Source organism: Canis lupus, chromosome 15 (genome assembly GCF_003254725.2).
Source record: "Canis lupus dingo isolate Sandy chromosome 15, ASM325472v2, whole genome shotgun sequence".
NCBI lineage: Eukaryota > Metazoa > Chordata > Mammalia > Carnivora > Canidae > Canis > Canis lupus.
In genome coordinates, this window is record NC_064257.1 from 35,677,501 (window position 1) to 35,693,730 (window position 16,230).

The 16,230-nt window shown below is 43.4% G+C and overlaps 1 protein-coding gene across 2 annotated transcripts in view; it reads right to left on the minus strand.

The window, feature by feature from the left end:
• The window catches only part of NTN4 (netrin 4), a 124,991-nt gene extending 110,433 nt beyond the window's left edge, over positions 1 to 14,558 (minus strand). The window contains exons 1-2 of one of the 2 annotated variants that reach the window (XM_025439153.3): positions 14,462 to 14,558; positions 10,213 to 10,742 (exon numbers count right to left, since the gene is read on the minus strand). In XM_025439153.3, the coding sequence (XP_025294938.1) occupies positions 10,213 to 10,686 (474 nt within the window). In that variant the 5' untranslated portion in view covers positions 10,687 to 10,742; positions 14,462 to 14,558. Of the gene's footprint in view, positions 1 to 10,212; positions 10,743 to 13,553; positions 14,166 to 14,461 lie in introns of those variants that run through there. The other variant, XM_025439154.3, reaches the window with a different exon arrangement.
• Positions 14,559 to 16,230: the final 1,672 nt, after the last annotated feature.

Genomic DNA, 16,230 nt, shown 5'->3' on the forward strand with positions numbered 1-16,230 from the left:
CATGATGTCATGTAGAAAGCATGTGAGTATTTTTCACAATTATTTTATTGTTTTAGGAGCTGTAATTATGAAGTGTAAAGTAACATTAGCAAACACAGCTGATGCCTGACCTGAAAAGGCTTCTGTTCCTCTATCATTTGCAGGAAGGCTAGGAAGAGAAGAGAATTATGATATAGAAAGAAAGTTGGTGTTTTGTTTTTGTTTGTTCCTTAACAAGACAAAGCATCCAGGAAAAGAGTTTGTTTCTCAGGGATAAAGAAAGACGTATGCAAAATGCCTGACACAGAAACTGGCACCTCCCACCACAATCTCTAAATGTTGGCTTTCCCTTCTTAGCAAAATAATTAAACATTAATATGGTAAGCATTAATTAAAGCATTAATTAAAACACATTAAAAATTGTGACAGTGTAAACACGTATTTAAATGGGACTAACTGTATAGCTCCCATGCCTTAGGTAGATGTCCCCTGTCACATTCTGAAAATCAAGTTTCATAACACACTAAGCAGGAAAAAATGTGTACAATGCTACATTTTAATTTCCAATACTGGGATGGCCCAGGGGCACTCGAAAAATAATCTTTTGTAATCATTCCAAAAAATTGCTCCTGCAGCTGCAATTTTAAGAAGAGGGTGAAGAGTTGGATAGATCAAAACGAAATGAGGCCCTTAAAATCTGAAGGTCCCTGAAAGCAACTTTCCCCTTCAGTACTCTTCCCTCCCCCTCCTCCATCCTCATTCAGTATCCAATCAGCACTTTCCCTTCTTTTGATAACCTAGAATTGCAGCTCCTAAGCCTTCCCTCACACTTGTCATTTTAGAATTTGCATTGGCCATCCTGACTGTGGAAAGTCAATGTTATGCAGTGCATGCTGTTTCTTAATTAAACAAACATTGGACCCCCTAGACTGGCAAGACTGGTTTTCATAAAAGCCTTGGGATTTGCAAGAGTGGTTTTTTGTTTTGTTTTGTCTTGTTTTTGGTAATGGCAGCATCAATGGACTAAGTTTGATCCTCCCCTGGACTCAGTTCTTGGACTTCCTTCTTTTCCATCCATACCCACTCCCTGATAATCTCACCCAGTTTCATGGTTTTCAATATCATCTCTATACTGATGACTCCCAAATTTAAAGAGTAGTCCAGACCTCTCCTCTGAACTCTAAACTCACAGACCCAGCTGCCTACTCACTATCTCCACTTGGATATCTCATAGGCAACATCTTAATGTGTCCAGAAATGAGCTTCTGGCACTTCTCTCTAAATCTGCCTCCCTAGAGTTTTCTCCACTTCAGAAAATGGCTATTTCATTCTTCCAGGTAAATGAAGCATCTTTATTTCTCTCTTTCTCTCACACACTACATCCAACCTGTCAGCAGATGATGTTAGCTCTTTCCATAGACTAGATCTAGAAATCAACTACTTTTCACCATTTCCATCACTACCCTTTGTCCACATATTGTTAGATCTAGCCTGAATTATCACCACAGCATCCTAGCCGGTCTCCCTGCTTCTCTCTCTGGTCTTTTCTAACACATAAGCCAAAGTGGTCCTATTAAAAATAAATTGTTCATTTCTTCCCTCTGCTTAAAACCTCCAATGGCTTCCAATATCATTCAGAGTAAAAACCAATGATCTTATGGTAATAATTTATAATACTTTATAGTACAAATTGGGACTACTGGGAGAACGAAAAGGGATGCTGAAAATAATTAACAGGCTTTAACTGATCTAGGTGTAAATTTGGGCCATCGTGACACCTACTTTGAGGCCCCACATTCTAAATATCTCTCTGACCTCTTATCTCACCTATTATGCTGTACCTCTACCTTTCTGCATCAACACTAGCCTCCTCACTGTCCTGATGGCATCAGGCACACTTCCTTGGGGCCTTTACTCTTTCCCTAGGTATGTCCACTTCTCACTTGTGCTTTCCTTCAGGTCCTTATCCAAAATCTCAGCAACGCTTTCCCTGGGAGTTCTTTCTAAACATTAAAAACCTCCTCGCCACTTTCTGGCCCCTTCTCTTGCTTAATTTTTTTCCTTTCCACTTACCACTCTAACATCCTATATGTTTTACCTTGTTTAGCACTGTACATTTAGAATGTAAGCTCAAGGGCAGGAATTTTTTTTTTTTTTCTCTGTATCTCCAACTCCAAAAATAGTGGCTGGCATATAGGAGACACTTTACAAATATTTATAGAAAGAATGAATGAATCATGACTACTTGGAAAAGATCAGTGCTTAGTAGATGTGTAACATCCAACACAGTTAATAAACAGTATTATTACTTTACAGGTAGTTTTTTTCATATGATTCAATTCAATAAATGTACTTTGGACAGTTATGCCTTGCAGAGACCTGTGTCAGGTACAGAGACTGGGGGGCTGGGAGCCACAGGGCATATACAATGACAGATGGGATAAAGTTCCTCAAGAAGTGAGCACTATAGGAGTAGAAGAGATAAGGGACATGATATTATAGTTACATGTGAGGGACATAGAGTGCATGGGGGTGCAGACTCCAGAGGGAGAGGTGACATTTACTGAGTTTTCAGACACTTAATGATTATTCATCAGAAGCGGTTTCTATATTCTCTGTCATAATGCACTTTCCTCATCTTCCACAGCCCTCAATCCCTAACACCACCATTCTGGTTTCTAGAGCTTTCCATTCTTTGGTAAGAAACGCCTCTTGTAGTCCAGATATACCTGACCTCCAGGTGCCGCTCCTCATCTGCTCTTCATTGTCTGGCCTTAATTTTTCAATGTGAATCAGCATTTTATAATCTGATTTCTCAAAGTTTCCAGAATATTTTAAGAAAATACTAACAAAGTTAAACCATCTAATTGGACAAATGCAAAGCAAACAGAACAGATGCTAACAGACTTTTTTTTAACAGCTAGGAAGGAGGTATTTTTGGAAGACAAGTCCACTCTTTGAAATCAATAAATCAAAGTTTATGATTTAATCTCTGGGTTTATTCTAATTTTTACGTAGCTTCCTTATTTTTTTTTTTTAGATTTTACTCATTTATTCATAAGAGACACAGGCAGAGGGAGAAGCAGGCTCCACGCAGGGAGCCGACATGGGACTCAATCCTGGGTCTCCAGGATCACGCCCTGGGCTGAAGGCGGCGCTAAACCGCTGAGCCACCTGGGCTGCCCTACATAGCTTCTTTAAATAATTTTAATTAAAAATCACCCTGTGGATTTTCTTTAAACTAAAGGCTTTTTTTTTTTTTTTTTTTTTTTTTAAAGAACACTGTTATAAATCTCTAGCCCCACCCCTCTAGGAAGGGAGTATCCCTAGGGTGTGGATAATCGAAGCACTCTAAACAACTATATACAACATTTTATTTTCAAGGAAGTTCAATAAATTAGAGCTAAGAATATGGTTCAAAGTAAAACATTAATACACTGGATGAATAACTTTATTAGAAAAATTACTTAGAGCAGTTACTAGTTTACTTTTAAAAATTGTTTTAGTTATACTAAAACCTAATCCTATAAATAATTTTAAGGCAAGCTAATAATCCCAGCTCTGGCATGGGTTAGCTCATTACTTATCTGAGTCTGACCAAGTTACTCTGACTCACTAAGTCTCAATTTATTTTTCTGTAGAATAGGGTTAATACTGGACCCAACTAACAAGGGTTCTTGTGAGAATAATGGATATGTGCACTCTACAGAATGCCTCGCACATGGATATAACCTGCCACCATGATTCATGGCCATTGTTGCTGCAAAAATAGGCACAAGTTGATTTCACTAATTGAAGTAAACAAGTAGCTAACCAAAGAGTAGTGTTTAGAAACCATTCTGACTCATGTATTACTTTATCTTTTCAGCTAAAAATATAAATATTGCTTAGCATATTATAAATGCAAATACCTGCAAAAACCTGATTAAGTAATTTATCACGTTCTGCACACTTGTGCCATACTGACTTTACCACAAGGTATTGAAGTGTTATCTTTTCTATGGCCAAAGAGACATCCTTCGAAGGATGTTCAAAATGCTCAGATTTGGAAAGGCATATTATTTGCATAATGTATCTGGAAATTAATCATGTACTCTCTCATATTATTTAATAAATCAGCCCCAAAATGATCATGTTTAATCTCTTACCCAGGATTGTAATCTTTTACAGTGGACTATAAGGATGGTGGAGGAAAACAATGTATATCATTTTTGTATCTTTCACACTACCTGACTTGGGGCAAAGGAATTTCAAACTAGTATAGTGGAAACAGCACTGGGCTAAACATCAGGAAACATGGATTTCAGCTGAGTAATTATAGACAAGTCATTTAACTCCCTGTAGGCTTCAGATTACTCATCAGTCATGTGTTTTTCCATTGATGACATTTAGGTTCCTTTTCAAATGCTCTCATTCTAAGAAACACTAGCAAGAGGGATTTTTAACAATGTTTGTCAGTATAACACACAACTTCATTTTTCCGTATCTACAGATTGAAAAACACGGGACCTTTAATTATAGATTTTTGTTCACTCGAGAAAACTTGCCAGGATCTCAGAGCTCTTGTCATGGACTATTCCATCAAACATGAACTCTTCAATCTGTTTAAAACAGCAAGCCCTCCCTGCTAGCACTCCCCATCCTCTGCCTTGTTTCATTTTTTCCTTGGTACTTATATCACACTCTGACATACTATATATTTTGCTTAAGTATTTTTTGTCTGTCCTCTCTCCACCTCCCTTCCCCCGGTACCTAAGCTTCATGGGGACAGGGACTTTTATCCCTTTGGTTCACCACCATATCCCCAGCACCTGTAATGGCATCAGATACATAATAGCCCAAAAATTATTTGATGGACAAATGAATGCATAAACATAATTTAAGGTCCTCCATTAATTGCCTTTCCCAACCACAACTTATCTCATATTTTTACCAGTTCAACTTCTCCATGTTAATCAGGTTTCTGAATCTTATCCCCCCATCACCCAAGGCTTATAATCATTCCTCCCCCTGTGTCATTTAAGGATATTCTCCTACTTGTCATATCACTCATTTGTTCATGCTCATTTATTCCATTACAGATTTGTTGGGTGCCTACTGTGATCCAAACAATGTGCTTAAGTGCGGGGGATACAGAGGCAAATAAAGCTGACACAATCCTTCCCTACTGCTTCATTTAGGACCAGCCTTCTGTTCTTGGCTTCTCTGTACTGCTGCCTCCCTTTGAATGTTTTATATTCATAATGCCCTGGAGGGGAAAAAATCTGTGTGGTTGAGTTGGTTGCTATCCAGTTTTGAATAGAGTTCTTCTTGCAGTGAGTTAATAGGGCAGGGGGCAGCAATGGTCACTTCTAAGGAGAAGATGACTCCATCACCCTAGAGGTACTGTGGTGACCTCACAGCCTCCTAAACAGTTACAATAGAAACTCTAGTTGCATGAGGCCTCACTGTGCAGAACTAAAATGACTTGCTGCACCTCCTCACTTCTCTCTGTTCCCTGTACCCAAGACAGGGTCCAAGGTGCTTCTGTGAATCACCAAAAAAGCCTATTAACCTCTCATCTTCAGCTTCAAAGTTATTATTACCTACTGCTCCAGCTAAACGGGAGATGAAGCCCCTAATAGTCATAGAGGCTTGATGTCAAACCATGCCAAGCACCATGTCTCTCTGTGCCTTTTTTTTTTAATTTTTATTTATTTATGATAGTCACACAGAGAGAGAGAGAGAGGCAGAGACACAGGCAGAGGGAGAAGCAGGCTCCATGCACCGGGAGCCCGACGTGGGATTCAATCCCGGGTCTCCAGGACCGCGCCCTGGGCCAAAGGCAGGCGCCAAACCGCTGCGCCACCCAGGGATCCCCTCCCTGTGCCTTTTTAAAAATTATTGAGGTATATGTGAAAATTGAGAAATATATTTAAGGAGTATGGTTTGATGACTTGATGTACACATACACTGTGAAATAATCACCATGTTCAAGCTAATTAACATACCCATCACTTCAGATAGTTACCACTTTTTTGCATATGTATGGTGAGAACACTTGATATGCCCTCTTAGCAAGTTACAAGCACACAACGAAGTATTGTTAACTACAGTCACATTGCTGTACACTAGATCTCCAGAATTCATTCATCTTGCACAACTGGAACTTTGTATCCCTTGAACAACTTCTCCCTCATCTGTCCTTCTATCAGGATTTTGGGAGCATTAATAGCTCCATCCCAGCCTTTCCCAACTTGTGCTCTGTGGATCTCTGGGGCTCTGAAAGCTAGTAATTGGAGTTCTGCAAAAAGAAAGTTTTGTTGGGCAAATAAGTTTGGGAATGTTACATCTTATATTTCTCACTTGGAGACACAGAACACAAAAGAAGAACATTTATGTATTTATAGATGTTAATTTTGTTAAACCTAGTCAGTGTTTCCCAACCTAGTTTGGTCACGGAACCTTTTATTCCCAAAACACCACTGATATCTCAGAGGACATTCCTGCTCAGGAGAAAGCTGTTTGGCACCTCCTTTTTCATCTTCATGTCACATCCAAATGAATAACAAATGGTTGTCAGAGAGTGAGCAAGTAGAGAAAAATATGCATACATCTCTCTGCGAGCAGTTCTTGGGGGATCACTAATGAAGAGAAAACATTGATTTGTGGAACAAACACTAGACTTACAATCAGAAGACTTATGATTTAGCCCTGCCTCTGCCATATAACTAACTAATGCAATGTTGTCAGTAAATCACTTCGCCTCAGAGCAAGCCATAGTCTCCTCTCCTGCCAAGGAGACACATTGTAGGGCAACCATTTGTCGTAACTGCTAACCGGTTTAAGAGGTGGCTATGTAGCAGATTTAACTTTGATTTAACTTGATTTAAAAAGTATTCTTCTGGGTGGCTTTTGAGGCCTTTATTTTTAAAAGTTCTCTTTCAGATGACTGGTGCCTTCAACTCCGAAGATGGAGGTATCTGATTTCTTAGACATGAAGCTACAGGTCTTTCTAAGGCCCTAAAAGCCCAAAGAAGTATTTTGGAATGAATAATGACAACAAATTAAGTCTGGGATATATTTATGTTAGTGGTAGGATAATACCTAGAGAAGTCCTCAGAAGTCTTACATTGAACGGAGGAAAATATAGGTCTACATTATAAATAAGCAATAAATGAAATTTGAGACTAGGGATCCCTGGGTGGTGCAGCGGTTTAGCGCCTGCCTTTGGCCCAGGGCGCGATCCTGGAGACCCAGGATCGAATCCCACGTCGGGCTCCCGGTGCATGGAGCCTGCTTCTCCCTCTGCCTGTGTCTCTGCCTCTCTCTCTCTCTCTGTGTGCCTATCATAAAAATAAATAATAAAAAAAAAAATTAAAAAAAAAAAAAAAAAAAAGGAAATTTGAGACTACTTCTTTGACCCGAGGGTATTGGCCAATTTTTCTGATCAGTCAATTTCCAAAGATATAGAGTTGTATGTAAAATTAGTATGTAGCTCAGCACTAACTTATATTCCAAAGCAACACAGGAGACATGGGTAGTAATCACCTCCAGGGAGGTGTCCTCTGATCCTTATCTTTGAGGAAGACTCTTCTACTCTCCAACTCAGGAGGGAGACTCTTGAATTGAAACTCCAGTTAAGTTCCAAACCTGTGCTCTGAAGGGAAGAAATTCTGATGGTTTGTCTACTTGCAAAAATACTTTGGAGGGAAGCAGATGATTCTTGATTTTTTTAACTGGACATAAAAGATGACAAAAACTGGATATAAAAGGCAAAATATCTAACTTAAATTTTAGTCCTCTCTGCTTGAAATTTGATGTAAAAAGCATTGATGACAATAAGTAGATTGGCTTTAAAGAATATAAGCTTTTGCTTCTACCCTAAGTTAAATAAATGTTACTTTAGTTATTTCTAAGTAATTGCTGGGCCATTGTAATACATTCAATGTGATATTTGCTAAGCAAACATGCCTGCCATCTGGTTACTGAAACTGTATTTTTGTTCCTTCATAGATACACATGGCCCAGTAGCACTGAGCTGTAGGCAACAGATATGAGCATGTGGATCAATTCCAATGCAATTTGAGAGTTCAAGCCATTCATTTGTTTGCAACACAAAGTGTTCTCCACATAAGAAAACAATGAGTCTAATTTATCCGTCTCTTTCCTGTCTTGGTATCTTTAAAAATGTCCATCATGGAAGGGTGCACATAACCTATAATATGGAGCTAACTTTTTAAAATTTATTTTAAAAAATTTATTTATTTATTTATTTATTTATTTATTTATTTATTTGAGAGAGAGAGTTTGCGCACGTACACACATGAGGAGGGGCAGAGAGAGACAGAGAGAGACAGAGAGAGAAACAGAGAATCTCAAGCAGACTCTGCACTGAGCGCAGTGTCCAACCCGGGGCTCCATGCAGGGCTCTATCTCACGACTCTAAGATTGTGACCTGAGCCAAAAACCAAGAGTCAGGTGCTTAACTGACTGAGCCACCCAGACACCCTTGAAGCCAACTTTAGAGACCAAGAAGAAGAATGAAAAATCATCGGTGTGCTGTTTGTGTCATATCCCACTTGGTTCCCACACCAGCAGCATTGTGCCTGGTCTGCAGGGAGCACACAGAAGTAGCTGAATTATATGGCAAAAGCCATATATGTCTATGGCAGTGGCTGGGGCGAGGTGAGGGGGGAGAAGTTCCCAAACCAGCTTTTCATTAGGCCGCTCGCAACCATCCCTTTCCCCAAACCAAAGGCAGAATTAGTGACACTGACACATAGTCAGGGCTCAATAAATGCTAACTAAGTACCATCATCTGGGAAGCCGGTGAGGAGTGATACAAAGGACTACTAGAAGAGAGCTTATCTTAGTCTGTGTAGCTCTCGTACTATATACATTGGACTTCTGCCTCACACACAGTCCAGGCTTTCTCAGCCTTGGTACTATTATTAACATGTGGGGCTAGGAATTCTTTGTTGGGAGTGGGAGTGGTCCTGTCTTGTGCCCTGTAAGAGGTTTTGCAGCATCACTGGCCTATACCCACTAGATGCCAGGAGTGTCCCTCCGCCCCCACAAAAATGTCTTCAGGCATTGCTAAATGTCCCCTGGGATGGTCTAGGGGGGTGGCAAAATCACCCCTGCCTGAGAACCACTAATTTAGTCTGTGTGTTCATGACATGTACCAGAATTAGAAAGATTATATTCTCTCTTCTCTTTTTCTCTGAATCAGTATTTTTAAACTTTATTTTATTTTTTAAGTAAACTTTACGCCCAACATGGAGCTTGAATTCATGACCCTGAGTGAGTTCTACCAACTGAGCCAGCCAGGCACCCATCTGAGTCCATATTAATGGATCTACATGGTGGTATTTTATTCTCTTAATCTGCTTTCGCTTAACTTAGTTTCCTCTAAATATCTTCATAATGCTGGGCTGGGGTGAGGGGAGTGGCTTTCCAGGTATATAAGTATACCTGGAAATATATCTTAAAATATCTGAAAAAGACCAAAAAAAAAAAAAAAGGACCTGTTTCCCCTTTAGGGAAGAGGAAATATGAAACAAGGAGAAAACATTCCATATAGAAATTGGGCTAGTAGCTAAGGAGGCTGTTTTGCAAAATGAGATTGAGATGATTTTCAGTTTAGGATAGAAGGAAGTCCCTAAACTGCAACTGATAATGTCTGGGAGTCCAAAAAGAAGTTTTGTATCTTAAAAGAAACTACCTTCATTTGTTTGCAATGCATTCCTGTAATCTTAACAATAAAACTCCAGTGTTATACAAAAGTATCCTTCTGACAGATTGTTTTTCTCCCTTGGCTTTAGTTTTATTTACTTCCTATTTACGTTAACAGTTTCAGGAAGATACCAGCGTGCATGTACTCCAGGAACAGGCTGTCTCAGTAACTCTTGTTCCTTAGGAATTACAGTAAGTAGTCTCTTTAACTGAAGAAATCATTAGCCTTTTAAACCTCTAAGATGGAGTAATGATGTTGTATGTCTACTTTTTCTTAAAATTAAGAAAATTAAAACCTTAGAATTCCAGCTTAAACCCATCCAGTGGACAACCTGCTTGAAAATGACTACTCATCCATATCTAAGGGTGAGAAATAATTTATGACAAATAAAGCTCATGAAAAATTCTAATTTCTTTCATGTTGCTACAAGTATACCTCCATGCTTTAAAAAGAAATGTGGGCTGGTAACATTTTTCTCCCTTACTTACAGCGGAGAGTTAAATGTGTGGTCTTACCTCTCCTCCAGTGCATGGAAAAGGATGGGAGTATCTCGAAGTGCAAATAGCTCCCTTCTTGAAAACATCATCTTCCAGGCCAAATGTAGTCGAGCAGTTAGTTGCAAAGTACTTGTAAGGCTTCCATGTCTTCCCAAAGTCCTGGGACCGGTCCAGTACCATGGCTGCTGGCCTGGGCGACTTGAACACCATTATTAGATGAGTGAAGTAGAATTCTGCTTCCAAGTCTAACTGGATCTTTTCTCTGTGCACATCCTCAGCAGACTGCCACCATGTGCGAGGAAACCTGAAGGATGAGTCTGCCATGGCAGCTGGCAGGTGAGCCAGGTGAGGCTGGGCAGCATTGCATTTGTCACATTTGGGCTGCCGACAAGTCAGATCAGTGTTCTCACTATAGGAGCAGTACAGTTCGGTGGCGTTCTGACCACAGGTGGTGTCTGCCCAGAGTTTTCTCCCCAAAGCCAAATTTCCCATCCGAGGGTTACAGGCTTTTTCACAGCGGGAACTCACTCCAGCTACTCCACTCAGTCCTAGGAAAGGGAAAGCATATGTTATTCAAGACAAACCCATCTGGAAAGCTCTTATGTCTTCAACAAGATATCCCCAAAGACCTTACGACTTTCGCTAAAGAGGAAATTCTATCAAATTTGAGCATGAATACTGTTCTACATTTATGCTGCATTTGTATTTACAAGTGTGTGAGCGTGCATGTGTGTATGCATGCATTTCACGTTCCTATGTCAGATTCACATAAAGGGGAAAAAAATCACTTCAGACAAAGGGCAAGAGAGAGGAAGGAAAATGGAAACATTGTGGAAAGATGACGGGCCTAAATCTTTTAAGTACTTGGCTTTCTAGTACTTAAAAGATTTAAGTATTCAGTATATTAGATATATACTTATTTGTTTTGAAGTAATGACTTAAATAATACCAAAAAACAAGAATGTTTTTAAGATCACCCAATTTAAGTCTTTCAAATATAATTTTAGTCCTTAGCATTATCTAATATGCTTATTAGAATGCATTAAGGAGGAAATGTTGAATTCTATTATATTTTAATCCAACAATGTGAAGGGACAAATTCCCTAGGAAAAGCAATATGAGATATTTAATCAATAAACAATGGGATCTCACTTAGGAAGGCAAAACTAGAAACCACTGGAGTTCAGATGCATAATGTTTATTTTTAATATTAAGTAAATATAACTAAGAAAAAAATCTCTAAACTGCCAAATGGCAGAAAAGCTTATTTGACATGCTCTCTGCCCTTTCAGTGCTTCTGCCTATGACAAGTTACATAGTGGTTGCCTGTTTGCTTAACAGGAGAATGTTTACAGTCTGGCAGCCACTAACAGCACCTTTAAACATTATCTGTGAACTAAAACACTTTCTTAAAGAAACATGTGCTTCCACCCAAACAAAGGTCCAACAGACTTTAATGTTTCAAAATTGCTTAAAATGATAAACATTATCCACTTATTAACATCCTGACTGCATATTTTAATCCTTTAATTTGGGTTTGTCATTTTAATTATGAATACCTTAAGCAAAATCATCTATTTTAAAAGTTAAAACAGAGAAGGAAAGAAGGAAAAGGAAGTCAAACCCCAAATTCTGGCTAATTGAACGTTTGTTTCTTAAGAAAGAGCACCTCTGAACTGTTATCACTGTACTGCTGGAGAAGCCAAATGACAGCTTAGACTAAAACAGACACATTTCACACACTGGCTGACAATCCCCGGCCCCACATAGCCTCTGCAACCAAAAGAAAGGGCTTCCTTAGGCATATTTTTTTCAATGTCAAATTCAAATGTGCATTATGCCTGGACTGTTTGCCACTGTTCTGATTAGCTGGAGCAACAGTTGCTTGTGGCCAGGATCACCCAAACACACAGTGTGCTATGACTCACCTGTAAAGCATTTCGGGGAAAATCATATACTGCCCGTACAAGTATTTTTGACTTGAAACACTTGCCTTGTGATATTTATTTACAACCTCTTGATTGCTTGCATGTTTTTTGCCATAACAGGGTTTGAAAAGGGAAGGGTTTTAATAGAGTTCACTTTGTGGTTGGGGGAGCACGCATCAATGCAGCCAGGGGGTGCATCAGTAAGAAGAACTGAAGTAAAATCTTAGACCTTTAATGGCTCCTTGGGGGAAAGTACTGAATCATTTTAAATGCCTCCGAACTCCGAAGTACAGAAACGACTGGAGCCAGATAAATAATCAGTGGACAAAGTACTAGGAGATCCCTAAAGAAGTGACTATTCAAGTGTGGCAAGGATGCTCCTGAGTCTGACCGATTTGGGGTGAAGATTCTACGACTCTGCTTTCCTGTGCGCCAGCGTCTCTGGGGCCAGAGTGGAAGAAGCCCAGGGGAAGGCACAGCGCGTCAGCGCTCCCTGTCCACTAGTCCATCCCTCCAGCCCACACTCCCCTTTCTAGAGCAAACGAGAAACGTTTTAGAGACTGGATGGCTGAAGAGTCCCTCACGCGCTTTCCCCCTCACTCACTGAGCTGCACTTACTCCTAATTGGAAACCAGGTGACCCGCGGGGGGGGGGGGTAGAGGGACAGAGGGAGGGGCTCCCGAATTTAGAAACGGCGCGCTAGCAACCGGTGGCCACGGGCAGCCCGGGAAAGCCGGGATGGGAGTAGGAGGGGGACGGCCTCTGCCGGTCGTCCAGTTCCCGAGCCCGGGAGCAGACCCGCCTCCGCCCTCTCACGGAGCCGCAGCCAGGGTACCAATTCCCAGGGCACGGCCAGCCAGCTCCTGCACCCAGGGCGACCGCCGCCCCTCGTCCCAGCCCGGGCTCTGCGCGTTCCAGCCACTGCCACGGTGGAGGGCACACCCCCGCCCAGGTGTGCCTACCTGGTTCCCTCGTGCCCCGCGCGAGGCCGGGGACTACGGCGACGGCTCTCCGCGGGAGAGCAGCCGCGGCCCACGCGCGCCCGGGGTCGCCGGGCCATCCCTCCCCATCATTCCTCAGGCCATGAAGTGCCGGGGGATGGCGAGCTGGGTCCTTTGTTCCCTCACAGAGTGGAAAGGGCAGTTTTTTACAAGCCCAAACCGAGAAAGAAACCAAGGTCGCGGGATCCCCGGCCGAGCGCACCCAGGATATCGGGTTACCCAAGGGCATGTGCATCGCAGTTGCAAAAAAATCAATAGTATTTTAAACTGCAGAGACCCGGGGGGAAAGAGGCGGAACATGGCCACTCATTTCATCCTCGGGAGCTGAGCTTGGCGCTCCCAGCCCGCACTCCCCTGCGGCCCGAGTCCCGAGGTGGGGAAGGGAGAGCGCGAGGGAGAGGGGTGGGGGCCCGGCAGCGTCACCACCCACCTGCGGCCACCGCGGAGCAGCCCCAGAGCAGCAGCAGCCGCGCGCAGCTCCCCATGGCCGGGAGGACCGGGAGGAGCCGGAGGAGCCGGAGGAGCCGGGAGGAGCCGGGAGGAGCCGGGAGGACGCGGGCCGGGCGGGGGGATGAAGCGCCGACAGTCCTCGGGAAGAACTGGGGCTCTTGATTCCTTCCCCCTCCTGGGGCGCCAGGCTCGGTCAGCGGGCGCCGGCTGCCGGGAGCCGCGGGCCGGGGCCGCGCGGGGCGGCGGGGTGACCCTCGCGCACCGGCCTGGAGCGGCCCGGGCACCTCGGGGGCGACGGGAGCCCCGGGACCATAGCCGGCCTGGCCGCGCGGCCCCCGCGGAGCGGTCCTGCGGCTCCTCCGCCGCTAGCCCGGGGCTCGGCGCCCGCAGCAGCCGCTGAACTTTCCGAGACCTTTCACTTCCCGGCCGCCGCCGCCGCCGCCGCCGCCTGGGCGTCCTCCTCCGCTTTTACCACCTCCTCTCGCTGCCGCGGCTCGGTCCCGTCCTTCTCCACGGGCAGTTCCATGGGATGCATTTTTATTGCACCGACACCGCGGCGCTCCGGTGCCAGCCCTCCTCCCCTTGCACCTCCACCCCTTCCTCCTGCCCGCCCCCCGCGCTCGCTTGACAGCCGGGGCGGTGCAGCCTGCGCTGCCGGGTCGCCGCCGCCGCCGCCGCCGCCGCGCCCGGGGAGGGGTCTCCTGGCCCCGCGGGCCGCCCCCGAAGCCTCGCTGCGCCCGTCCCGCCCGCCCTCGCCCCCGAGTGCGCGGGTCACCTCGGCCCCCGCCTCCCCTCCTGCCCCTCCCGGCGCTTGCCCTGCATCTCCCCGCGTGACCCCCCCGGTGCCCTCCAGCACCCACAGGCCTCTTCTGGGAAGCAGTCTCCCACCTTCTCCCGGAACATTCCAGAGAGCAGTCGACTCCCTCTTGATCAGGTCAGGGCATGCCAAGGGGCTTAAAAAACCGCGAAACAGGCGAGCGCCTACTTCCCACATCCCCCAGCAAAACAAACCCTCCCCTCCACTCCCCATCTCCGCCACCCCTTCCCTCGGAGTCTCACGGTCCAGGAGAGGAACCCCCCAAGCCCGCTCCGGGCCACGGGCTTTGGAAAGCGCACCAACTGCTAAGTGGCCTTCGCTGTTGGTGGGCGGGGGAGGGCATCTGGGCTAAACGTGTCAATGCTTACTTCACCCGAGGTGTATCCATTTTGACGTAAAAGGTGTTCCTTAATTCAAACTCAAGGTACTAAAAGAGTCCCAGGATTGGCTGGCTAGTGGGCAGTTGGAAACATCCTTGTCTAGAGGCGGGGGCATGATAAAGAGAAACTGGTCTTTCCAAACATTTTCACTCCATACAGAATGTGTTGTGCTGTGAAACAATAATGTTGTGAAATAAGTTAGGAGGAGCAATTTAGTAGCAACCAGAAGCAGCTAATTGTGGCGAGGATTGCTCAGGACTGCTGCTTATGGGAGGAGATTAAATAGTACTTCAGTCTGGGACATTTGCAAGTCCTGTGAAAACATAGTTCTATGCACACATCCAGAAGGATAGGCAAAAGTTTGGTAGAAAGCCCTGTTTTTATTGCCCTGCTCATTTTGTACCTTTGAATATTTCTCAGAAAATTAACTACGTTACAGATACCATTGGGTTGTGTGTTACTGATGATGACAATTCAGAGTTTGGGGTCTCAAGTAGTATATTTCATGACTCACCTGGGGATATGTAAGAAGTTTGTATCTCCCAAGAAGAACTGGGATGAGGTCAGCTTCATCTGTCTGGGAGACATTAAAATTATTCCTTTGGCAAATACTGGGGAGTGGCAAAGGTATGGTACAGCAATTTGTGGAACATTTTAATTTTTTTCATGCTTTTTATTTTTTATTTAAATTCAATTAACTAACATATGATGTATTATTAGTTTCAGAAGCGGGGTGGGTGATTCATCAGTCTTATATAATACCCATTGCTCATCACATCACCTGCCCTCCTTAATGTCCATCACCCAGTTACCTCATCCTCCCACCCCTCTCCTCTCCAGGAACCCTCAGTTTGTTTCCCATGATTAAGAGTCTCTTATGGTTTGTCTCCCTCTCTGATTTTGTCTTGTTTTATTTTTTCCTCTCTTCTCCTATGATCCTCTGTTTTGTCTCTTCAATTCTACATATGAGTGAGACCATATGATACTTGTCTTTCTCTGATTGACTTATTTTGCTTAGTATTACACTTTAGAAAATAAACCCATTGAGTTTTCAAATATTGACAGTGTTGGGGCTTTCTTCATATCTTATGGATATGCTCCCATTGGAGTCACTGAAACACTTCTCCAAATTATTCTTTTTTACCAAATAAATGATAGGAAATTATAATAGACAAAGGCTCATGGCACCAGTATTAATCTAATGGCCAAAGCAAATTTGAAAAAGAGAGGAAGAGCGCATTTATTATTAAGCTCTGAGTCTACTATATTGAGGCAGAACTACTCCATTTCTCATTACAGATTTCGGAAACATTTACTATCTGTACCAGTCCTGCCTGGATAAGATACTTCCTTGATTGCTCTATAACTGGTTCTTGTTTCCTTTAACAAGATGTTAAGTTCCTTAATGGCAAAGCCCTTTTCTTTCTTTCTTTCATACTTTATATAAAACACTATTATGT